The sequence below is a fragment of the Moschus berezovskii genome, chromosome 12 (genome assembly GCF_049115385.1).
Source record: "Moschus berezovskii isolate FMDL1 chromosome 12, NW_MosBer_1.0, whole genome shotgun sequence".
NCBI classification, from domain to species: Eukaryota; Metazoa; Chordata; class Mammalia; order Artiodactyla; family Moschidae; genus Moschus; species Moschus berezovskii.
Window position 1 is genome coordinate 33,838,921 of NC_142471.1, and position 25,497 is coordinate 33,864,417.

The 25,497-nt window shown below is 41.7% G+C and overlaps 1 protein-coding gene across 15 annotated transcripts in view; it reads right to left on the reverse strand.

Annotated features, from left to right (window-relative positions):
- Window positions 1-25,497, reverse strand: part of KCNMA1 (potassium calcium-activated channel subfamily M alpha 1) — a 775,740-nt gene that overhangs the window by 315,440 nt on the left and 434,803 nt on the right. For all 15 annotated transcript variants that reach the window (XM_088842052.1, XM_088842055.1, XM_088842056.1 and 12 more), the window contains 2 exons: window positions 9,761-9,854; window positions 8,222-8,333 (listed from right to left, as the gene is read on the reverse strand). In XM_088842052.1, the coding sequence (XP_088698178.1) occupies window positions 8,222-8,333; window positions 9,761-9,854 (206 nt within the window). The remainder of the gene's footprint in view (window positions 1-8,221; window positions 8,334-9,760; window positions 9,855-25,497) is intronic.

Consider the following 25,497-nt stretch of genomic DNA (forward strand, 5'->3'; position numbering starts at 1 on the left):
AAAGCAAGAGAGCGGGAGATCTAAGGAAAGAGGGCTTTTAAGCAAAGGATATGCAAATTAAATAGGTTCTTCTTCACTAGTACAGCCTCAAAGGAAAGGAACCAAGATCTCTCTAACTCGCTTACATACAATGATAACAAGCACATCTATCTAGTAATTCATCTGTTCCCAAGAAAAGAAAGAAAAGACTCAATGTTACATAGAAATGTAGGGAGGGGAAGTCTCAAGCTCCAAAGAAGATCTCCCCAAGGGTCTCCTCCCATGATAGGCTGGAAAAAGGCAGAGTCAAGGGTCCACAGGGCCCTAAATGCCTACAAGAGCTTATGGACTCCAACAGACTATGGAGAGCCACTGGCCGGTATGAACAAGGCATGGGTCCCAGCTCTAAATTTTTCTGGCTGTCTATCACTTTGGGCAAGTCACTCACTCCCTCTGAGCCTCAGGTTCCTATCTGGCAAAATGAGAATAATAATAATAGCTCTTTTGGTAGGCAGAGTGAAAAAGTTAAGGTCACTCAGTCATGTCCAACTCTTTGTGACCCCATAGACTATATAGCTCATGGAATTCTCCAGGTGGGAATACGGGATGGGTAGCCTTTCCCTTTTCCCTTCTCCAGGGGATCTTCCCAATCCAGGGATCGAACTCTCCCACATTGCAGGTGGATTATTTACCAGCTGAGCCACAAGAGAAGCCCAAGAACACTGGGGTGGGTAGCCTATCCCTTCTCCAGGGGATCTTCCTGACCCAGGAATCAAACCAGGGTCTCCTACATTGTAGGTGGATTCTTTACCAACTGAGCTATCAGGGAAGGAAGAGTAATGGCCCCTCAAAAATGTTCATGTTAATCCCCAAAACCTGTTAATCTGGTAATTTACATGACAAAAGGCAACTAGGGTAGCAGGGGAATTAAGGTTGCCAATCAGCTGACCTTGAGATGGGAGGGGCATCCTGGATTATCCCCCAATGTAATCATAAAGGTCTTTAAAAGTAGAAGAGGGAGGAAGCAAAGAGAGGCAGAGAGGGAGTTGACAATAGAAAGCAAGATCAGAGAGACGCATTGTGAGAACTCAGCCCTCTGTGGCTGACACTGAAGATGGAAAAAGTGACCACAAGGAATGTGGGTTGGTTCTGGAAGCTGAAAAAAGCAAGGAAATAGAATCCTCCTTGGATCTTCCAGAAAGGAGCACAGCCCTGAAGACACTATTTTGGGCTTCTAACCTACACAACCGTAAGACAATAGGTATGTGTTGTATTAAGGCACGACATCTGTGGCAATTTGTTACTGCAGCAATAGGACGCTAATGCATCCATCTGGCAGGGTTGTGAGGCTGATGCCTGGCAAACTGTAGAACTACTTTCTTATCGTATTACCCTCCGTGGGCACCTGCCATTCTCCAGACGTGGTGAGCGCCTCTCCCTGCAGAATGCTCACTTCTTCCCACCCTGCCCATTTCACCTATCATCACAAGCTTCAGCTGACCCCAGCCCACTGCAGAAGCCTCCTCTCTTTCCTCTGCCCATATGAGCTTTCTCCTCTGAACTCCCACTGCCCTGACAGCCTGGACCTCGCAATTTCGGATGTAATTATACGGTGGGTAGTGCTACCTGCTGTTGCTGCATGTGTGTTTATTTTGGTTCCAAAACTAAATTGAAACCTTGGTCTCAAACAGAAACTGTGTTTTGTCCTGTTGTTGTTGTTGTTTTTAAGGACCTTTACCTTTTTTTTTTTTTTTTTACAGTCCTGTTTTAGCCACCTTTGACACAAAGAGTCACTGCCCAGGCATACATTTATAAGCAGATACTCAATCACTTTAATTGTTCCATGACTGGGCACTAACTCTTCTCTCTATATTTTAGCAAAGTTTTCTATTTTCTAGCAGAGTTTGCTAAAAGGCCTAAGGCCAGGTCTGACACAGACTAGAGAAGCAGGTTTAGTTTTTTGACCACAGTGATTGGGGCTCCTCGTCATACCCTGATCTCATCAGTCAGAGAGGAGGTGGGCAAGGTTGGAAATCACAGTAAAAATAGGAGAGATGGTGGCCAAGCAGGTGTTCCTCTTACCCCACAACTGAGCATACAGCAGGTGCTCAATAACAGTCAGTTAGATGACTGGCTGATGTATGTGTATCATTTTTTCCTCTACCGTCTGCCTTTAATCCTGTTAAGATGCCCCTCAACAAAAACATATCCATAAACAAAGGAGGGTGGGTCCACTGACCCACCCTGGGGACATAGCTCCCACAAGAACGAGACAAACAGACAAAAGAGTTCTCCCAAGAGCATGTTTTTCGAGTCTCAAAATAAGATCCATCTCTCATTTCAAGGTACATTTATTTTAGTGAGGCAGGATAAGGATTTTGTGAATAAGCTGGTGTGTGGGAACAGGAATTAAAATAAGCATTGACTTGCTGCCTGCCGACGTGGATGTCCTCACATCCCACTGCCTTATTTTTGGTTCCATTCTGGTTTGTTTTCTTCTCTGGGGCTTTAAAATATGACAGGGAGGTTAGAAAGAAAGGCTGTGGATAACCATGGCTTCTGTTGACAAAGCTGGTCCTATGTGCCTGGTCACTTGTTACACTTCACCAAATCCCCACTCCACTCATCTCAGCTGAGTGTTATCATTATCCCCACTGGAGACATGGGAAGACCGAGTTTATGACAGGGGAAATGACCGTGCTGAAAGCAACCCATGAACAAGTGGCTGAGCACAGTGTGAACTGAGGTGGTGGAACCCAGAACAGGACTCTGAGCCAATCAGCTCTACTGATCAAGGACCTGCCCCCAGTCTCTCTTTCTCTCTCTTCGGGTGGAGCAGGTCCAGTCCCCAAGGATAGTCTGGGACTCAAGAGCCTCCACGCTAGCTCTGGTTCTAGAAACTGGCGGTAGGTAAGGAAGAGCGAGAAAAAGATATATGAACTGTGTGTTTTTAAGTAAGACCTCTTTCCCTCCCTGCCTGCTTGAAGCAATAGGATGAGTTAGAGAGATGCTAACATAAAGCAGTAAAAGTGGCTCAGTTATTCCCAACTCAGTCCTCAAAACCCCAAACCTCTCAAAAGGGTCAGAACAGAGGCAGAAGAACAGCATAAGAAAATGGGCATGCAGTCAGACTAGATTTTGGGTAAGGAAGGCCTTCCCCCAATCCCAAGCTACAGAATCCTGAACAAGAGAGAAAGCGCCTCTGAGCCCACATCTCCTTATCTGTAAAATGGGAAAATAATTCCTTCTTTACAGGTTTGCTCTAAGGCCCAAGTTCATGTATGCAAGGGTTTATCACAGGGCCCAGGGCGTAGCACAACTGGAATAAATACTAGTTGTTTTTATTAACAGACTATCCAATGGACTAAGACAATGCATGCAAAGAAATAAAGACTGTACTATATAATATGAAACCATGTGTTAAGAATAGGCAGTCAAATGTGATGCAAGTCATGCTCCAGAAAAGGTAAAGGCAGGGGATGTGATGGTCATTTCACTTTTTATCCCCCATGGTGCCAGCTGCAGCACAGTCCTCTGCTGTTGACCGGGCTTCCGAGGTGTTAAAGAACCCACCTGCCAATGCAGGAGACATAAGAGATGCAGGTTCAATCCCTGGGTAGGGAAGATTCCTTGGCGGAGGGCATGGCAACCCACTGCAGTATTCTTGCCTGGAGAATCCTATGGACAGAGGAGCCTGGCAGATTGCAGTCCATGGGGTCGCATAGAGTTGGACACGACTGAAATGTCCAACACGACTTAGCGTGGGCTCAAGAAGCATGTCGGAGAAGGTAATGGCACCCCACTCCAGTACTCTTGCCTGGAAAATCCCATGGACGGAGGAGCCTGGTAGGCTGCATTCCATGGGGTTGCTAAGAGTTGGACACGACTGAGCGACTTCACTTTCACTTTTCACTTTCATGCACTGGAGAGGAAATGGCAACCCACTCCTGTATTCTTACCTGGAGAATCCCAGGGACAGGGGAGCTTGGTGGGCTACCATTTATGGGGTCACACAGAGTCGGACACGACTCAAGCGACTTAGCAGCAGCAAGAAGCATGTGAAGATTTGGGACAGACTTCAGTTTTCCTGCATTTTGTCCTAAACCTCTGCTAGAAAAGGCAGTACTTTTCATTTACTAAGAGGAGGGCAGCGCTTTCTGAAATGCCCTATTTAATGGAATTATTCCTTTTAATTTATAAGCCACACCTCATGGGAATGTTCATTTTATCTCTGGCAGCTCATCAGAACAATAACTGTTTCACGATGCAATAACCTATGTATTAAATCACAATGGGGACCTCCTTGAAATATTACTATGCTGAATTCTCTTCCATAAGAGGCAGACTAGTTTTGGATTTCACCCAAGAGGTTTAGTCACCAAAGAACCAAAAGTATTTCATTAAATGTGTTTTCTTCTAAAAGAGGAGAAAGGTTATTAGTAGTTATTATTATCTCATAGCCTCAAAGGTTGTTGGTCTTTGTTTCCAGTTTCAATAGCACTTGAATCCCACAGAGGAGGCGGCTGAAGGGCTGCAGTCCATAGCGTTACAGAGTTGGACACAACTGAAGTGACTGAGCACTTATGCTTCCGAACATATTACATATTTACTTATTTATTAGGCTTTTTTTCCCAGTTCTTCCCCCACTGCAATGTCAGAGGGTGGGATGCTGCCTACTTTATTCACTGTTGATTCCTAATCATATGGAAAATGTACCTGGCACATAATAGCTGCTTTATAACATTGTTCAATTTGTGAGCAAATTAAAGCATATTTTAGAGCATATTTTTTTTTGAAAAGCAACTACAACTGAAGCAAAGCATCTCTCACTATTTTCTGTCTCTGCCCCTTTTTTTGTTTAACTGAAGTATAGTTGATTTACAATGTTGTATTCGTTTCTGGTGTACAGCAAAGTGATTTATCGGTGCACGTGTGCTAAGTTACTTCAGTTGTGTCAGACTCTTTGCAACCCCATGGACTGTAGCCCGCCAGGCTCCTCTGTCCATGGGATTCTCTAGGCAAGAATACTGGAGTGGGTTGCCATGCCCTCCTCCAGGGGATCTTCCCAACCCAGGGATCGAACCTGCATCTCTTATATCTCCTGCATTGGCAGGCAGGTTCTTTACCACTAGTGCCGTCTGGGAAGTCATATATATATATATAATTTTTCATATTATTTTCCATTATCGTTTATTACAGGACACTGAATATAGTTCCCTGTGCTATATAGTACATGTGTGCTCAGTCCCTACGTCATGTCCAACTCTTTGTGACCCCATGGACTGTGGCTTGCCGGGCTCCTCTATCCATGGGATTTCCCAGACAAGAATACTGGAGTGGGTAGCCATTTCCTTCTCCAGAGGATCTTCCCAAAGCAGGGATCAAATGCACATCTCCTGTATTACAGGTAGATTCTTTACCACTGAGCCACCTGAGGAGTTCTGTGCTATATGGTAGGCCCTTGTTATTTATCTGTTATACATATTATAGTTTGTATCTGCTAATGCCAAATTTCTAATTTATCCCTCCCCCAACCCCCTTTCCTCTTTCTTCCATTTTCCTGTTTGTGCAGATAGATTTTTACTAGATCAGAACCCCTCCAAAAGTCAGAATGACATCATCCACAAAAAGGAATGGGTTTTTACAACATCTAAGTCCTCCCGATAGTGACTATTCAGGAAGACTTTCACTCACGCAAAAAAAGGAGACCTGGTTCCACACCAGGGGTGAGCCCTGCTGGCTGCAGAGGTGGGATGTCTCCACCATGGTCAGGAAGGGGTTCCCTCCATCTTCCAGGACCACAAGGGACCCTGACATCAAATTCAGATTTGGGAAGTGCATGGACTGGAAGGTAGTTTAAGTCCAAATCTCCCATTTTTCCAACGGGAAAACTGAGGGTCCAGAAAAGTAGTGTTTGTTCGCGTGCACAGAGGAAGGAGAGCCCAACCAAGAAGAGAAGGCAGATTCCTTTTCTTCCTCCTCCCTTATTCTCTTTCCTCTTCCATCCTTCTCTCTCTTTCCCTCTCTCCCTCCCACTAGTGTGTGTGTGTGTGAGTGTGTGTGTGTGTGTACACATCACAATGGGATGGTTTAGAAAGAGCTCTGGTTAGCAGTCTATACATAACTTTGACCCAGGCATGCTGGTGATTAATTTCACTAACTTCCTAGTCCTCTACAATAACCAAGATCCCAAATTTTCTCAAAGTTCCTATGAACAATGCAAGAGGTTTAGAAATTTTCTGAAATGAAAGAATCTTAGAGATTATCTAGCCCAACCTCTATTTTACAGATGAAAAACACCAGGTAGAGGGAAGAAAAGTGAGTTCCTCACATTACAAAGCAGGTTAAGAGCTCAGCTGAAGTGGCCAGGATCTTGGGCATCAGAGCCATTAAAGGATACTCAGGATGCTTCTCACTTGGGTGTCTGGCTCTAATGGTCTCACCATGCTGGCCAGAAAATCCCATCTAAGAGAACACATCTCAGATCAAGGACGAAAACATTCCGCTTGAGCAAGTAAATACAACTCAAATGAGAAAACTAGCAGAAATTAGAATCCACATGATAAACACACACATACATACATGTATGTGTTAACTGCATACATCATATATAAAAGATTATTGTTTTAAAAGTACCTGATACTCAGTTCAGTTCAGTCACTCAGTCGTGTCCGACTCTCCGCGACCCCGTGAATCACAGCACGCCAGGCCTCCCTGTCCATCACCAACTCCCGGAGTTCACTCAAACTCATGTCCACAGAGTCGGTGATGCCATCCAGCCATCTCATTCTCCGTCGTCCCCTTCTCCTCCCGCCCCCAACCTTTCCCAGCATCAGAGTCTTTTCCAGTGAGTCAATTAGGTATAGAATAAATTTACAGGACTAGCAAGGATATCAAAAGTGCTAGCAGAAGCATACTTTGATACAACATTTTTGAAAAGTTATCCATTAATATCTCTACAAACTAAAATACACATACTCTTTGATCCAGCAAGTCCTTTTTCAGGAACCTGGAATTATCTCTAAAGATAGAACTGTATGGATACGTGGATAACAGTGCTTACCAAACCACTGTTGATAGCAGAAAAGAAAACAATCATGAGGGGCATCATTTGGGTAATGGCTGAATAAATGCGCTAGAGCGGTGTATGGGATTTTGCACAACTGTCATAAAACGAATCGTTACAGAGCTGAAGGGATGGCTGTCACTTATTAGTTAGTAAGACAGCCAGCTGCAGTGTGATGTGACTGATAACAAAGATTTCATATGAAGCCCACCATCTCTAAAACACTGTGATGTGTGCACATTTGTGTTTGTTGGTGGTGAAATCATCACAAAGGAAAGATGCAGAAGTCTGTAACACTGATCATCCCAGGGAGAGGGTAGTGATGGATGTGGGCAGAAGAGGTACTTAATATTTTCTTTATGCATCTTTGACGATTGATGCTATCATATATATTACTTTGAAGAAATAGGTTAAGATCATAAATCTCTGAAAATAAAGACAGAGGGAACCCACCAATAGTCCTCCAAGTCCTATTTCAGCCTCCCCTCTTCCCCTGTAGACTTGGGACAGCAAGAACATTCTGAGTAAATTACTCAGTGTGGCAAAGAGAACCCAACAGCTGCCTCTCTAAATCTTTGGCCCCTTGACCATCCTCTGAGTTAGTTACTTTTCCCACTAAATTATCCAAACTTGATACAGGAAGTGACCTGTCAAGCAAATACAGCTCCAGCAAAAGCTCCTCCATTAACACAGGGAAGAAGCTGGATCTCCCTCAAGGTGAAGATGTCTTATCCCACCCCACAAAGGAGCTCACAATTTTAATTAAACCACACAGGGTCCACCCATCACAAAACTGTGAAGCAGACAGAAGCTAACTCTGGCAGACAGGCCTCCTGGGGCAGTTACGTGGAAAGTGTTGTGCCCATTCTCTGTTGAATGAAAAGTAAGACAATCATGAACGTAGATGTCCTGGCTGTGACCATGATGACCACTGGGCTTCAACAATGATAAAACTGCATTCTCTGAAGCACTCACTGTTCACATTCTTCTTGGCTAGTACCTGCTTCTGAGAGAAAATTCTCACCATCAACTTCTAAAACTCTGAGAGTTGTTCACACAAATCCAGGAAGGTTTCTTTCTGTGGATTCTCAGACCTCCAATACATCCCAGATGCACCACCTTATGTATTTCAGCCATGGCTCAGGAGCCAGTGAAAAAGAAGGGAGATTGACTTACCAAGCCAACTTCTGTTTAAGTACACAGACACAAACACAGGAGGGACCGTGAAGAAATCTACTACAGAGTTCACTTCAAGCCAGAACCATAGCTTATCGTTGGCTGCAATAAACTGGGGGAAAGAAAAAACAAGAGAGAGAGAGAGAAAATGAGAAGCATGGTACCAGCATGCAAACTATACTCTTTTCCCACCCCCAAACTTATTTATTTATTTTAATTGGAGGCTAATTACTTTACATTACTGTATTGGTTTTGCTATACATTGACATGAATCTTCCCCGGGTGTACATGTGTTCCCCATCTTGAACCCCTCTCCGACCTCCCTCCCCATCCCATCCCTCTGGTTCATCCCAGTACACCAGCCCCAAGCATCCTGTATCATGCATCAAACATGGACTGGCAATTTGTTTCACATATGATAATATACATGTTTCAATGCCAAACTTATTTATTTTTAATTGAAGGAAAGTTGCTTCACAATATTGTGTTGGTCTCTGCCAAACATCAACAAGAGTCAGCCATAGGTATACATGTGTCCCCTCCTTCTTAAGCCTCCCCCCACCTCCCACCTCTTCCCACCCTTCAGTTCTAGAAAATTGATACTGATGAACCTATTTATAGGGCAACAATGGAGATGCAGACATACAGAACAGACTTATGGACACGGGTATGGGGGAGGAAGGAGAAAGTGGGAGGAATGGAGAGAGTAACATGGAAGTATATACACTACCATATGTAAAAGAGACAGCCAGTGGGAATTCGCTGTATGATTCAGGGAACTCAAACTGGGGCTCTGCCACAAACTATACTCTCTCTTTCAAAGGATACATTTCAGTTTTTCATGGGGGCCTAGAGGGAGATGTTATCTTCTTCTTACATCTACGCCAGTGCCTTGCTATTTCTGTCTTAGAATTTGGATCCACAGTCTTTTCTAGAGAGTGACTATATGCTCTGTGAGCCTTGCAGAAAGATCAGGGAATCCATTTTTCTGTGGTTTTCAATAGCATCATAGAGCAGTTTGAGTGATCTCACCTTTCTTAAAGTCTCCACTGTAAATATTCACCCACACAGTCTCTATACAGCTCCCTTTATAGACTTGGTTTGGATAAATCCTCTGAGCCCTCAATTCTGCCAATCTACCCCCTTGATTCAACCCTCACAACTCGCTGTTGTCTCAGGATTCAGTTAAGTGAGCAAGGATAAAGATAATTTTAAGAGTGCAAGGTTTTTCCTCCTGTTTAAGGCAACCATGCATCCATGCGTGAATAGAGAGATGAGATACAGCAGACCAGTAAGGGTGTAATGGTCATTTCAATCCTTATTTCTCCTGCTCGGAACAAAATTAACATATACATGAGGAAATGCTGACCAAAGGAAAGGGCTCTCTCACAAAATTAAAATCAGAATTCGGGTCTCTTGTCTCCCCTGCAAACACTGGGCTTCATCCTGCCTGCGGGAGCAGATGCTGATGGGGAATGGTCCCTAGGTACAAGACTCACACGCTCCATTGTGATACTGAGCAGTGTTGTTCAAACTTACCCGCAAGCCAAAGTAGAGAAGGAAGAATACGTTGAAAGCCATGTCGATCTGTAATGTGAAATCTTTGTAGAAATTCTGGCAGGATTCTATTGGGCTATTAGACAGGAAGAAGAGAAAAGCAAGAGGTAAATGAAAAGCATCATCACGTGTTCCACATCGCTGTGCAGTGACGGTGCTTAGGGAAGAGGACAAAATGAACATTCAAAAAATAAAACATTTGGTCTTTGTATCCCCTGTGATCATCAAGCAAGCATTGCCAAGGGGTCTTTCCATTCAACCATACAGTTTTTTGTTCTTTGTTTTCGTCATTTGATACATGTATTGTCTCCATCATCATTCACCAGTTGAGCTAAGAATCTAAAGAGGATCATGCAGACACCTTGAAGGAAGGACAAGCAGAAGAGACCACCAAATTCCTCAATTTCATATTAACCCTTAAAGAACTGACTTCTTTCTTTGAGAGGACACAAACCTAAGCTAAAAGCAGTCCCTCCCACTCTCCAGCACATTAGAAATGAAGTCCATTTTCAATTAAACACAGTGGTTGTGTTTTGGACCTTTCAAAAGCTATTGATTGATTAATGATAAAGGACCAGGAGCATCTCAGGAAAGCCGTGGAGGAGAGGATCCTGGTGGATGTTCTGGTGAAACTAAAAATGGACTTATATGCAGCACTCTGATCTGGGGAAAGAAGCATTGCTCAACTGGTAGACTTCAAGACCATTAAATCAATCTATTGAAGCAGTACTCTAAGGGTTAATTTTTATTTTTTTGGCATGCAGGTTAATTGCCCTTGTGTGTGTCAAGCAGCGAATGCGAACCCCCGGCACACTCTACTTTGCTCAAGAGTACGCAGTTCAAAAGGGTACAACTATACAAACTAGTAAGTGGCTTCCATGTGCTTTCCTGCATCAAACTGATCAGAGGATCAGAGTGTGAAAAGTCCCAAAGCTTGGGCTGGATGGGAAGTAGGAAAGCCTTATAAGCCTTTCAAAGCTGTGAATGAAAATTTATAGTACACTGTTATCAGTAAGCCAATGATGGTACCACTCAGGCCAGGAATGTCAAGAAGGTGTGGTGGGGGAAAGGATAGGGGAAGATAGGGAGAAGTAAAATACTTTCCCCAGATGGGAAGCAACATGGACCTCCAGGATGGGAGAGGGCTAGCTTGAGAGGTTCAGGATGGAGGATTTCCAAGTAACACCACTTTGGAAATTGCTGTATGCAATACCAGTTAGTATAGTTGTACTTCTGTAAGGGCAATTCTTGGTTGTTCAACAGGCAGGAATCTGTGCAGTACAAATATGCAGGGCCCACTTAAAGGCAGGGTGACTCAGTCTGTGGGACTCTCCAATCGTGTTACATGCACCGGATTTATCCATTCTTCATCTGTATTACAAGTCAAACATGCCCTTTGTCATCTCGCAAATCACAGATATGTGGAAAACCCTACAGACAAGCATGAAGAGGAATCTACATTTGCATTTACAAACTAAGCAGACTAAACAAAAATCAAACACTGAAAACCATTTGTATAAAGGAAATGGCAAGTACTGGGTTTTCACTAAGGAAAAGTGGGAGGAGAGATAGCATGGAATTTGCTTACTCCAATGCTGAAAGAAGGCAGGAGCAAAAGAGACTGAACACCATAGCCTGCCACTGCTGTTTGCCTGCTCTCTTACTCAGATTCAATTTAAAAAGGAGAATCAGGACAGGCGTTAACAAGTGACACTTCTGCAATCTTCAGTCTATGATGGAATTTTGTTTTGTTTCAAGAACAAGACCCATGGGGTCCAGAAGAGTTAGAGTTCTCTGCTACTCTAGGTGCAGTGGAAAGAAGTATATGAAATAGGTTGACCAGAAGTCCACTATTGATCCCAAGGGATGAGGAGACCATGCATCTCTATACTATGTAAGCTACAGGTATGACATGTTACCAAAATACTGAAGAATAAATGGTGTGTGTGTGGGTGTATGTGTGTGTAAAAGAGTGAGCAAGAGATTGAGGATGGGGGGGGGGAGATCCTTCAGGGAAATACAGTATTGTACTCATGTCTTCCCGTGTGCCAGCAGTGACTTAGCTGTGCATTATAAACTTGTCCACATCAAGATTGATGTGTATATTATCAAGGGGACAGAGATGTCCCAAGTCTGTTATGGAAAACCCACTATCACTTCACCAAGGCCAAACGGTCACCTTAGTTATTGCCCTCACAATAGTCATTGGTGGCATATTTGGGGGTCCTTGTGAGTTCCTTAACTCCTATTAATTCCATGGCTTCTGTGGTCAATTTCATAGTAACCTTGAAACACACTGAGTAGGGAAAGTATTTGCTAGGCTGTGGAAGAGAATGGAACAGTGGGGGAAGAGATGCTAGCTCAATACCATTGAAGATATTTTGGTTCAACATAAATGGAAACAGATAATTAAGAGTATAATTTCCACTATCCTTTGCCTTTCTTGTCATTTCTGCTACTTCCTCCTATATTGCCCATCCCCAAAGGCAGCAATAAGAGGGCTTGATGGTAAAGAACACTGTGCTGAAAAATATACCTCTACAACACCCTGATTTACAGAAAACAATGTTGAAATCATAATAGACCTTTTCTCTGGTCTTTCAGGATTTTAGAGAATTAATTTAATCATCCTTTTATATCATTCCTTGAGACTTATACTTTGAGCTGAAATAATAAAGGGAGTAAATTATGCTGCTGGGGCTGGCAGCTTTCCCTCTGGCTGAAGCTCACCAGTAATATGAGCCACTCTGCTAAGATGAAGTAGGAGAGAAACAGGAATTTCTGAGACAGAAGAGGCTGGCCCCTGGAACCCAGATAGGACCAGAGTGATCAGAGAGTCTATTTTCTATCCCTCTCAGCTCTTCCCTGGTTGTATGAGAGCCCAAGGAGAAATCTCCTGCCTAGTTTTCTCAAGAGAGATCAGAACTGTTTATCAGGATCCCCTCTGAGATAAATCCTCTGAGTGCCTTTAGTCCACAGACTCATACAGTCAAAGACCACAGAGCAGATACTCTGAAGCCCCATCATTTCATTCCTCAAATGGAAACAACCCACAGAGAAGTTCATTGATCTTATAAAAAGAAAATACAGAATTAAGCAACAAAAGGGTTGGCCATACTAGCCAGGATTTATTTTCCTCCCAACGAGACTTTATCTTAATGATTAATGCTCATTGTAGAATGAAATATACACTCTTCTTCCTTTGTGTGTAAAATAGAAGAGTTCCTTGTCTAGAAGTTTTAGGAGCTAGAAATTACTTTTTTTTCCTACAAAGGGAAGTGACTCTGAATTACACACTTAAATTTGGATCACCATTCTGATGAGGCATGCCCACATTAGAATAGGATTTTTATAGACATGCTGCCAACAGATAAAAAAGGAGGGTTTTAAAAACTGAAATAAAAACACTAGTCCTGGTGGTAGAGCTGACTTTGTGTCAACTGTTCTTGGTTAACTAGCAATTTACTAATTAGAGGACCCAAGATACTTGGTAAGTTTATGGACTGTTAATTACTAGGCTCCTACAGTTCATGGATCAAGCCTGGTACTAAAACTTTAGGCAAATTTAGCATTTTGATCAGGACACTATGATTGGGGCACCTTCAAAAGAACCTCAATAAAAAGCTGCTTCTGATGGGATAAACATTCAGTGTAGAACAGAGACTGAAATACAAACTTCTGTTTCCTCTTGACCACCAAGTAAGCATATCCTTAGTATTCAGATGTCTCTATAGAGGAGAATGAGACTGACCGAAGTGGGAAATATATCTTTTTCTCCACCTATTTAACAATACAGGTGAGGACCTTTGAGCAGGAAGATCCAACAGTCCTTTTTGAGAACTGACTTAAGAACTTGTCTTTCCAAAGCATGAAGTAAGCAATGACTGCCCAGGTTGTTTTTCAAAGGGTAGGGGGCTAAGGGAAAAGTTTCACTTCTGGCAGTTGTGACGTCTGGACTATCTTCAAGAAGGAAGTAACTGCCTCTCTTCTCAGCCTCTACACTTTTCCTAATGTTTTCTGAAGTCTGTTTTCCTAACTCTCTGAGCCTGGCTGCCCAAACCTTTCAAAACATTTCCCCAGAACAGTGTTCCTCAAACTTTAGCATGTACCTAGAGGGCTTGGTAAAACACTGGTGGACCCCATTTTTCAGTGCTCCTGATCCAGTGGGTCTAGTATGGGACCCTAACAATGTGCATTCCCCAGATGCTGCTGCTCATCCAGGAACCACACTTTGAGAATCACAACTCTTGAAGAACTCTCCTGCAACTACACATTAGGGATAGGTGTTGCTGCTTGAGGTGATTCCCATTCAGACTTGAATATAGAGGATTAAGTATTTGGGCCCATCCCCGGACAACCACCTGCCTACTACTTAACTTAAGTGCTGAGATCACAGGGTTAAAAGGAGACTTTCAGTATCAGATGTGAACAAGGTGGGTGGGGGTAGAGTGGAATTACGACAATACAGGGAAGGTATTATTGGGTTGGCCAAAAGGTTCATTCAGGTTTTTCTGTAAGATTTTATGGAAAAACCCGAATGAACCTTCTGGCCAACCCAATAAATACAACGCCACCATGCAAGCTTCACCAATGACATTTCAATTAACAACCAGAGATTGCCTGAGGAGCACATTTTTAGTTTAAGATTAAAAGGAAAAATAATGAGGGCTGGATGGGGAGAGGTTATGGAGACTATCATTTATATGAGATAAAGAAATGTTAAGCATCTTAGGAACAACAGCAGCAGCAGACATTCGAAATGATTTAATAAACAACTGCATGAGACGGAAGGGACTAGCTGAGGAACAAAATAGCACTTTGGGAAATAATTTCCAACATTTACATTCTCCTCGCTCTTGTGGCTAGTCCCTTTTTAAATTGGATGAAACCATCTCAATTCCCACCAGGATTATGGACCACGGGAGTTCAGGCCCACAGAACTGCAGACATGAATTAATACATAAGCTTAATGATTCCAGACTCTCCTCCTAGTCTCACCTCTGCAATGTTGCCAGTTTAATTTAATTAAAAGGTGTCATTCATCCACCATTGTGGCTCTTTCCTGCCTAATGCATCAACTCCAAGTCTGACTGAGAAAAACCTCTAAAACCCAGCCTCAGTCTACACTTCTTGTTTTATTTTCTACCATGCTCCAGGCCAAAGCTCTTCCTACCATGAGCTGGTGCCTTCATCACTTCATGTATGTGACTCTCATATTCCTAATTCTAACTCTATGATTTTGCTGTGAACTCTTCAAATGCTCCTTCCTCTTTGAGTTCAAATCTCAGGCAGTCTTCAACCAGAAGAACTGGTTGCCCAGTTCTTCTGCCCTCACTGAACTTTCCCATCTTGAATTCTCATAGCACTAAGAATACGGAATTCTAAACTGCTTTGGAATGTTGGTTCTTACTCAATATAATAATACTTGGCAATTGCATAGAGTTTACACATACTATTGCACTTGTCCTCACAACTTGGCAAAATCAAGTAGCAGATATTTTGGTCTATTCCCCATTTTTCATACAGAGAAGCAGAGGCTCAGAAACCTACCCAAGATCATCGGCTATGTAGTAGAGTTGGGACAGAAAATCTCAATATCCCTTCTGCTATACCACCTCCCTTCTCCAGACCAATTGCAATATCCTTGGAGAGGAAAAAAGAAGCATAAGACATAGTATCTGCTATTCATAGGGCCTGGCATGAAGCTTATATAAATCAATAGGGGTTGACAATGGGGGAGGTAAAACTGTCCTAGAAAAATATGTATGTGTTTGTGGAATGCTCTGTGAAAATTCAGAGGAAGCTGAACTGTCCAAACTGTATCTAACCCTCCTCTGTAAAGACTGACATGTGAGATATTACTAATCCCCAAAAGTCCTTCCTGGGACCCTGCACAGTAGTGGTGTCATGGAGCTTGACCTTAACTGCTGAGGTAGGTTTCTCTGCTTATAGAGAAATAAATCATAGTTTTCCATATTCTTAAAGATGAATACCTCAATTTTCTCTCAGCCTCTCTTATTCAAGAAGAACAGAATGTATACAGCAATGGATGATCATCTTTAGATACAGTTAACACTTCTAATCATGGATTAGACAATGAATAAGTTTTGCATTCCATTTAAATATAAATAAAAAATTTAAATATAAAAAAATTTAAGTAAAAAATTTCCAAAATATAGAAAAATTTAAATATAAAAAATTTCCAAAATATAGAAAAATTATATAGTCATGGATATTAAGAAACGTATCTGTGATGAAGAGGGAGTAAATCTAAGTGAACTGAAATTTTTTTAGTAATGTTAGGATATATGGGCTAAGTAAAATGCTTTGGTTTTCTTGCCCACAAAATAGAAATAAAAGCACCTAGCTAATCAGAATATTTGAAACCAAGAAATTTTAAAAGGGAGGCCAGATGTTACAATATACTCCAAATTAGAAATCAATGTTATTGTTCATGTAATTTTAGGTCTCACAAAAGAGACCTAAAATTCATCCACCATTGTGGCTCTCTCCTGCCTCATGCATCAACTCGAAATCTGGCTGACAAAAACCTTTGAAACCCAGTCTCAGCCTACATCTCTTGTTTTATTTTCTACCATGCTCCAGGCCAAAGCTCTTCCTACCATGAGCTGGTGCCTTGGCTCTCCTGCAAGAATTTTAGGTCTCTTGCAAGCTAATAACAATAGTGGATTTTGTGAATGGTATAATACTTATTAGTCAATAACAAAGCAAGAATCTTTATGTAGAACATGGTCTTCTAAACTAGACAGCACCTCAGGAGTGCCCAGGTCTTGAATGGATCCAAGTTGAAGGCTTTCTATCTGTTTGCTTTTCTCAGTGTCCCCATTTTAAGTGCCTTGATAGAGCTATGCACTTAAGAGCTAATCTTTCCAATTTTGGTGCTTTGGTGTTTATACTGGGTGGGGTACGTATTCAGTAAGTTGTATAGTTTTCATGACTTTAACCAAACAGAAGTTGACCTGTTCTGTTCACCATCATTGTGACTTTATCATCGAACATCTTGAAGTTGTTATCTTCTAAGATATTGTTACTGTTGATGGGTAAATTTGTGTTCATTTATTCATCAATACTAACAGTAATAATAACATCAGAATAGGCCCTTTGTTTCATCTTAAAACACTTTTCTTAGATTTTGCAATGGCTCTAATGTGCACAGAAAACATTTTTTGTTACTTGCAGTACTGCCCTACCATGATCTCAAGCCAGCTGGTTAAATGGCTTTGTTGGGAAATCTTCAGTTATGGGTTTGTATCAATTGGCCTATTAATCTTTCTGACAGCAGCAGGCTTCTAATTATGCCTCTGCTCAATTGATGAGATGTAATCCAACAGCCACAAGCATATGCCTCATTAGGGTCATGTTGAAATGAATTGGAACAAATGGAGAGGTAGTATATAAACCTTCACTACTCGCTGGAATCCTACATGCTCTGTCTTCTTGAGCTTTGAGTGATCAGAGAACCTTGAACAATGGTAGTAGTAGACTTCAGAGTGGCTGTATGGCTCAGGGTGCCTACCTGAATGATTAGCCCTAATAATTAAGCATTCTGCTAGGAGACAAAGGAAGTGACAGAGATTGCTGATGGAGAGAACAAAACATGTCAGTTCCTTATACACTGGATTTTTCAATGAAACACACAGATAATTTGTTTTCAGGAAACCTCTGTCACTTTCTTATGAAGCTCTTCTGAATTTTCTCATAGGATTTCAATATGCTGAGTTTAGGTTTTCTTTCTCATCTTCATCTCTCCCGCCTTCTAATCCACTAAAGCACTCAAATAAGTAAATTAGAAGCAAAATGTGGTCATTACAAGTTGACTTCAAGAGTGGTTAGCAGTTGGGTAGTTTTAGACTTCAACAGAAGAGTTAAGATACCATCTCTCACTTACTAGCCATACAGAATGGTAAGCACATGATCTGACCTCTCCAAGCCTTGGTTTTCTTATCTGTAAGCTGGATATAAGGCACAAGCCTCAAAGGTTGTTGTGGGAATGAAATCAGATAGTAAGACTAATTACTGAACAAGTGATAGTTATCTCAAAAACAAAGATAATAGTAATAATGATAATAAGAAATGTTTGTAGAAAAATGCCCCAAAAGGCAATTATCCAAATGAACAAAAACAGACAGAATTAGTTATTTCACACTCTATTTTTTTGTATCTGCTTTATTGCCTCCTTATCAGGTATTGCAATATAATTCAAATGCCCAATAGGGTTTGCAGTGAGCTGACATCTGGTGTGATTCTATATATTACAACATTAACTTTAGGTAACATCGAAAAAAAGAAACACTGGGAAAAAGATATTTCCATGAAGGCAGTCATACAAGTCTCATAAATACTAAATAATTAACCAAGATTTCCCAGCATAAAAGACCATGATTCACTTTAATAAGGGGCCACAGGACATGTGTATTCTCCTTTTTTTGGGTCTTGAGTAGAGGAAAGAGTTTCATTTGCCCAGATGGCTTAGCATGGATCTGGAGGAAAGGCAGGGACTGAATCAGTCATAGGTCTTATGGATATCTCTTCCAATTCTACATCCATAAGATTATGTATTTCTTCAGTGCTGGACTCTCAAAATGACGTTCAAGACAACTTACCCACTAATGCTTGTTTTCTGCAGTTTATTTACAGACTATAATTATTTCAATCACAGTTGTTACCAGAGTGGAATTACTATTTGTATTTGCCAGAAACTTTTAGGCAATAAATCAGAGTTAAGCTACTGTGTTAAACAGAGTCTTGCCAAACGAGCACTGCTTCAATTTTCACCAAACTGTTTGAGGAGGCTGGCCGAATGATTCTTACTCCCTTGTTTCTCTACCTCCACTGACTCGGGTCAGCTCTTCTGCCGTGAACTCTTATTTTTCTAGTAGAGGGACATGATGGAGTACATGGTTGAAACAGCCCTTGGTGCACAGACATTCACACACAGATACTATAAAACAGAGTTCTTCAAGGACTGGGTCAGTGAACCACGCACAGGCGTGGGGTGGTACCTGTGGATGGGCACACGCTCATGCACGTATCCACAGCCTTCCAGCACCATGTCTGCTCTCTACCCAACTCCAACTTCACTCTGGGACCATCCACAACACCAGACAGCCTGGATGAGGTGATTAGAAATGGGAAGAAGAAAGGGGGAAAAAGAAGTCCCAGGTCTGAATGGAGAAGAAAGAATTCAGACATAGTGCCTGGTATAGGGAAAGGGGATGGTCAGCAGTACCTCTGACTCCTGGAGCCCTATTCCGCTCACGTCTACAAAAGCTTAGACTTGAGGAAGGAAAAACTGAGCAGTCGTCCCACCACTGCCTTCTGCCTCCGATGCCTTTATTTTTCTGGATGTTAAATGTTTCAACATGTTTTAAGAGGCCCATAAACAATCGTTTCTAACTAGTAATAACCAATCATCAGCTTTGAGACACCGGGGAACACCAGTTGTCTGGTGTGCCTGCTTCTTAAAGAGACAGCAAGATTGAAGAATAGCCTGGGATAGTCTTGAGGAACTTCAGCCTCAAGGTTGCCCACAGAAGAAGCTCTCTGGATTGCCAAAAGTCTCCTAGAAAAAGCTAGAGCCCTCTACTTACAAAAGCTGGCTCATCGGGGCAAAGTTGAGCAGGTGGGTTGGGATTTCCACAGTACAACAGGTTTTCAAATCATCGTGGAGTCTCTTTGGGCTATTACTGGATACAGAGTTCAAAATTCTTCTCTCTGACCCTTCTTCTTATATTTGTCTTAAACTCTTCGAGGCACTTCTTGGTCACTCATTTGTCTCCCACTCATTCAGCTTGTGCCATATGCTTCCATCCCTGTCTTCCTCCCTGACATAATCCTGGTGCACCTGGACAGCCTGACCTTGGCAACGCCTCCTTGCTATGGGTCTACCTGCCAGGATTAGGGTGGGGAAGCCTGTGCTGGGTACCAGCCTGGCAGTCTCACCTGATACATATAATAAGGATGCATGAGACAGCTCCCTTTCCTATTCTCTCTGACCATATCTAATATTCTATCAGCAGCCTAAAAGAACTACTACAGTTTCAACCCTGCTATTCACCCCAGCCACATCGGGACCCAAGCAGAATGGCAAGCACTCCCCTCAGTGGTACCATTCAAAGGGCTACCCTGATGAAGAATGCTAACACTGAGGGACTGCCTGGCACTGACTGTTGGAGGTCAAGGCCCTTTGGGGACAGTAATGAGAAAAAATAGTTATTTAAGGAAACAGCTGCCCCCTTTACCTGAAACTTGAAGACTAGAAAACACTGTCACATAACATATATCCTCAACACCAGGACCCTGCCATTTGTTAAAAGTTACATACGAACTTTAAGTGATGCCAAAGGATAATGATGATAGCTTTGTTTCTGACATCCTGAGTTGTTGTGTTTTTTTTTTCTCTTTCATTTGTTTTTTGGTGTTTGATTTTTAAGAAGACACAGAGAAAGACCTGGTACAAGTCTTTCTGACATCTGGCATACAGAACAATTATACCTTTATTACAAGGAAATAAAATAGCTGTGTCTTAGCTCTGTCTTTGGCTGACAGCTGAGGCATGAAAGTTTCGCAAGTATTCCTATTTAGGAATTTTGTTGAGAGCTCAGCAGCCTCACAGCCAAAAAGGAGAGTCTGAGATGTTGCCGATTAGAAGTCTTGAGTTTGCTGAGTACAAAGCAAGAAGAGTCACTCCTTAGGAATGTTATAAAGTGACCTGGGCCATGGAGACCAACGTCTCCATAGAATATCAACTTGCCTTAAGAAACAAATCATCATCACGAACGAGGAAAATGGTAACTTATTAACTCCTATGATTTTACAACCGTATCTTCAAGTATACACTCTTTTATATTATCCTTAACTACTTCATGAAAACAACTTATCTCTTAGAATATTTCTTTTCCTTCATTTAGTTTTCTTTCTTGCTTATTTCCAGTTAGCATTGGAAATCACTTATTTTTCAAAATAGTCCTGCTCATGCCTCAGAAAAAAAATAGCTCTTTCTATCCTATCAATCAATGGCATCCCCGTGATTTTGGACTCAAATTTAGTAAAGAATCATATTCTATGGGGTGAAGTTTCTTTTTCCTTCCTTCCTTCTGCAGGTCCTCTTTTCAATTATATTGCCACATCTTTGATCTTTCCTCGAAAATTGTTTTCCCATCACTGTAAAACCATCTCTGGGAAGGACTCAGGAAGACCCTGGAAATCTGATTCCTTATGATTTTCTCCTTTGTCTCCACGAATGGACCCACTTATCCTCACACTGTGTTGGGTTTCAGAAATTCTTTCATTTTATCCAGAAGCACTGTGGTTTTCAGAGAAAGAGAAATCAGTCTCTTTGCTGAAGAACCTGAGAAGAAGGATCAGTTGTTTCATTTACAAAACCCCAGATAAAAGCCCTGGGCAAGTGAGAGCATTTCAACATGATGGGGGCAGCATCACCTGCTCTGCACAGGTCTGTCTGCACAATAATGCCATCTAAGCTCCTTTCAGAAAGGGAATGCCTCCATTCAAAGACCTTTACACTGGTGACAAAAAGGACATGTTATGAAATTCTAAGCAAAGCCTATTTATATAGGGTGACTAGGATACATTTAATAAAATAGGAGAAAATAGAAGTATGATAAGAGCTTCAATCTACTAAATCCCCCAGATATAAAGAACTCATGATTCATGAGGGAAAACTAAAAACAAGATACAAAGCCTTCAATTTTGTGTCATTATGACTGCTCAGTGCATAGTTTTAATCTAAGGGGTGCTGCCAAGCTAGTACCGCCAAGAATCTCTAGGAATTATTATTCTTACCCTAGGATTATCAGAAGTTTGCTAATGCCCACCTGTCATCCTACTCAATTTACAGCCATTGTAAATTGAAAATGTCTCCATTTATATAAAATAACAAAAAACTCTAGTAAGAAAACAGTTCCTGACAAGTACGCTTTATAAAAGTCCATTCTGCGAATAAAAGGGAGTAAAAAAAGAGGAAACAAAACATGCTTCTTAAAAAAAGAACACATTTAAAGAAAGCCCTAAGGCAAAAACGTATTTCAAAGAGAGAAAACAATTGCAATTACTAATTAATAATGCAAATGCAATGTCAACATGCTTCAATGGCTATGATCGTCCTTTTCAGCACTACCAGTTCACATCTTTGAAAGCTGAATTAGTGGTATTCCTGTTAATACAATAATCTAAGAGAAAGGGCCATGATCACATTCCCCAGGACATGTAGCTTTAGAGGTACTTTTTAAATTAGGTATATAAATTTAGATCTAAGCAAAGGATTAGACCTAAATGATTAATTAGATCTAAGCAAAAGCAAATGAGGTAACAGTCTTCAGAAAGAAGTGATAAGGTATTGTAAACTCTGGTCACTTTGGGCACATCCGTGCAGAGGAGGCCATCTGTAGGACTGTCGGTAAAACGCTATTTGGAAAAATAACTGACTTCTAAATTCTTTGTCATTAACTTTTGCTCAGCCTATCCTTAAAAACAGAAAATTCTTTTCTCTCTTTCCCAACTTTCTAGGCTTGATCTTTTAATGGACTGAGTGGCCTTTGTGGTATCACAGCAAACTGGGGGCCCTTGTTGATAGGCAAAGAGAATCTTAGATCCTAGGACTTTAGTGTATCAGAATGTTCGCCACTTCGATTCCATGCACGCGCTCGGTGCTTACTACATTCAGGTCCGGGCCTGGCGGGGAAGCACGTGACATGCACGGGCAGTGCAGGGAAAGGATCTGGTTAACCTGGAGGCGACAACCGACAGGGTGAGGTTGCATCATGCAATGAAAATCACAGCTTGGCCTTAGCTGCCATGCAGAAAAGACCTACATCAAAGAGTCTGCAGTGCGGCTCCTGGGTAAGAGTCGATATGAGAGAGGTGAGTTACTTCAGCAATGAAAGACACAGGCAGAAAAATGTTCAAACCACTCTAAACAAAACACTGTACAGAGCACTGGCGTTACACGCGAGGAGAGGCAGCTCTGGGACAAGGAGGGGAGAGACGGGGGGGAAGGTGAGGACAGAGCTAGGTGTTACTCAGATGAGATGGTGTCCCTGGCCCACCCAATATATGCAGGTCATTTTATAATGTATGCTGCATTGAACAAATAACTCATTAGACTCTTTAACATCATCCATAATTATCAATTCAACGCTTTGAAAATTCAGGAGAAGCAAGGCATCTGTTACATGAAGATACACACCATGATTTCCTGGGTTACGGTTCGTTACAGATGCAGAGCTGAGCTGGTCAGATAAATATAGATGGTTAAGTGCCAAAATCCTTAACATACTAATTACAGAGCTCATGGTGATTCCCAGTGCGAAGCATGATATCGAAGGAACCCATCAGTTACGAAAACTCAGGTAGGTGCAAGGGTAGGTAACCCCATGCTACTACAATCCCCAAAAGCCACCTATGAGCCTGACTTTAAATCCACTCCTGAGGGAAGAAATCTTTCCATCATCTCAGCATGCATGATAGGTCAAAAGTGAGTTCACCCCATGTATACCTTGACCATTTCACAGAACCTTAGTTACAGGTGAGATTTCCTAAAGGTGTTTCTATCAGAATCAGTTGAATAGCAAAAACAATAAAAATAGAAGTTTAAAGTTGCTTTTAAAGAAACAAAAATACTACTGACTCAGCAGGAGCCTATCATGTCCCTCTCTGATATCAAGGCCACAGGAGACAGGAATGATCACTGACAGATTGAACACAACTCAAAGGATGGTGCGATCTAGCCCCAACTCACACATTCTCTCTCCTGGTTCTGGCCAGAAAGAGTAGTCCTTTTAAAATGTTCTCCTGGACACATGAGCTCAACCTTCACCTTCCCTGCACCTGTGATTACAGCCATGAATGGGCAGGGCATGCCCTCAACCTCACATGCTCAGAGAGAGCTGGACATCCGCCAGGATCCCTGGAATATGTGGAGGGATGCCGGTAGAAACGAAATCCATTTTCCTCCCAGCACCTTTCCTCATGCCTCAAGGTGTAGCTGTTGCCACTTGATCGCAATTTATCCCCTTTTATTGATTACACACTTGAACATCTGACTGTTTTCAAAAAACATTACAGTTTCGAACAAAACTATAATAGTCCGTACATTCATTTGGCAATTTTCTCTAAGGTTTTCCTTCTGTGACCTGCATTCTGCTGGTTCAAGGGACACAGACTGATATTCTCTAAAGTAACTGCTACCCGGCTCTTAGCAGACACTCAGGAAATGGTCAGGTACAGTTGGGAAGGCATTGCAGTGGGGCAGTCCCTGGACCATGACCTCATTTCAAAAGATAATGTGATAGGTCTGTGTTCTTACTGTGAGTTTAGCTAATCATGTTTTCTTTTTCACAAAGTCTGAGCACAAAGGGTTCATTTTCTTCAAATCAGCATTTGTACTCCTGTCCTGGCTTCATGGAAACTTCCAAATTAGAATGAATTTGGAACAAATGAAAATCCACCAGACAAGCATGATCACATGGTCACAACAGTATATAAGCAAAACTTGCCTGTTTCTGCTTCATCAGCTAAGAGTACTGAGTCCCCACCATCCTTCTACAAGAAAGTAGTGAGCATTGAACATTCTGGGTAACTTCTAAAGGGAAAGTATACTATCAAAAGTGGTATTTTCCCTCTTGCTGTGTTGACTCAAACCAAAAGAAAACTACACAGCCCCCTTCCCCAGAATTAACATTCTTGAGCAACTTTCTGAGAAACCAACTGGAAAATCACGAGATAAGAGCTCCGACCTATGTTCCCAAGTATCTTCCCCAGCAACTCAGTATCTCCGCTTCACCTGCTCCTGCCCAAACCTGTGTTCCTGCCAAGAAGTAGCGATAACTGTGTGCACGTCCATATGCACCCACCCAGCTGTGGTATCAGATGAACATGACACAGTGAGAAAAACTTTTCCGTAGATAGCAAGTTTCCATCTTGATCAACAGAAATGACCAAGGTTTTATTTGGAGAGGCTAAAAAAAGTGATTTAAAAAAAAAAAACCCACATATACCATATTCATAAGTAGTCAACTGAATTACAATAGTTTTTAGTGGGATTTTAAACCTCAATCTGTCATTCTGAAATAAGTACCATTTTAAAATTCATTAATGTGACCTTATGAAAATGCTGGTGTATATTTTTCAATTTATTGATCTTTTTTTAAAGTTTGGCTTCTCACAATGCCATTTCTTTGTACTGATGGAAGAATTCTGTATTCTTACCGGAGAGGTTAAAATATAAAAACATGCAATAAAATATCCTCAAACTATACAGAAAAAAAAGTGCTTCTAAAAACCAATAGAAAGCTAAAAAAGGTAGTATGTGAGTCAACAATATTGTGCCGATGTCAGTTTTCTGGTTTTAACAACAAAGCCTCTTGATGAAAGTGAAAGAGGAGAGTGAAAAGTTTGGCTTGAAGCTCAACGTTCAGAAAACGAAGATCATGGCATCTGGTCCCATCACTTCATGGGAAATAGATGAGGAAACAGTGGAAACAGTATCAGACTTTATTTTTTTGGGCTCCAAAATCACTGCAGATGCTGATTGCAGCCATGAAATTAAAGGACGCTTACTCCTTGGAAGGAAAGTTATGACCAACCTAGATAGCATATTAAAAAGCAGAGACATTACTTTGCCAACAAAGGTCGGTCTAGTCAAGGCTATGGTTTTTCCAGGGGTCATGTATGGATGT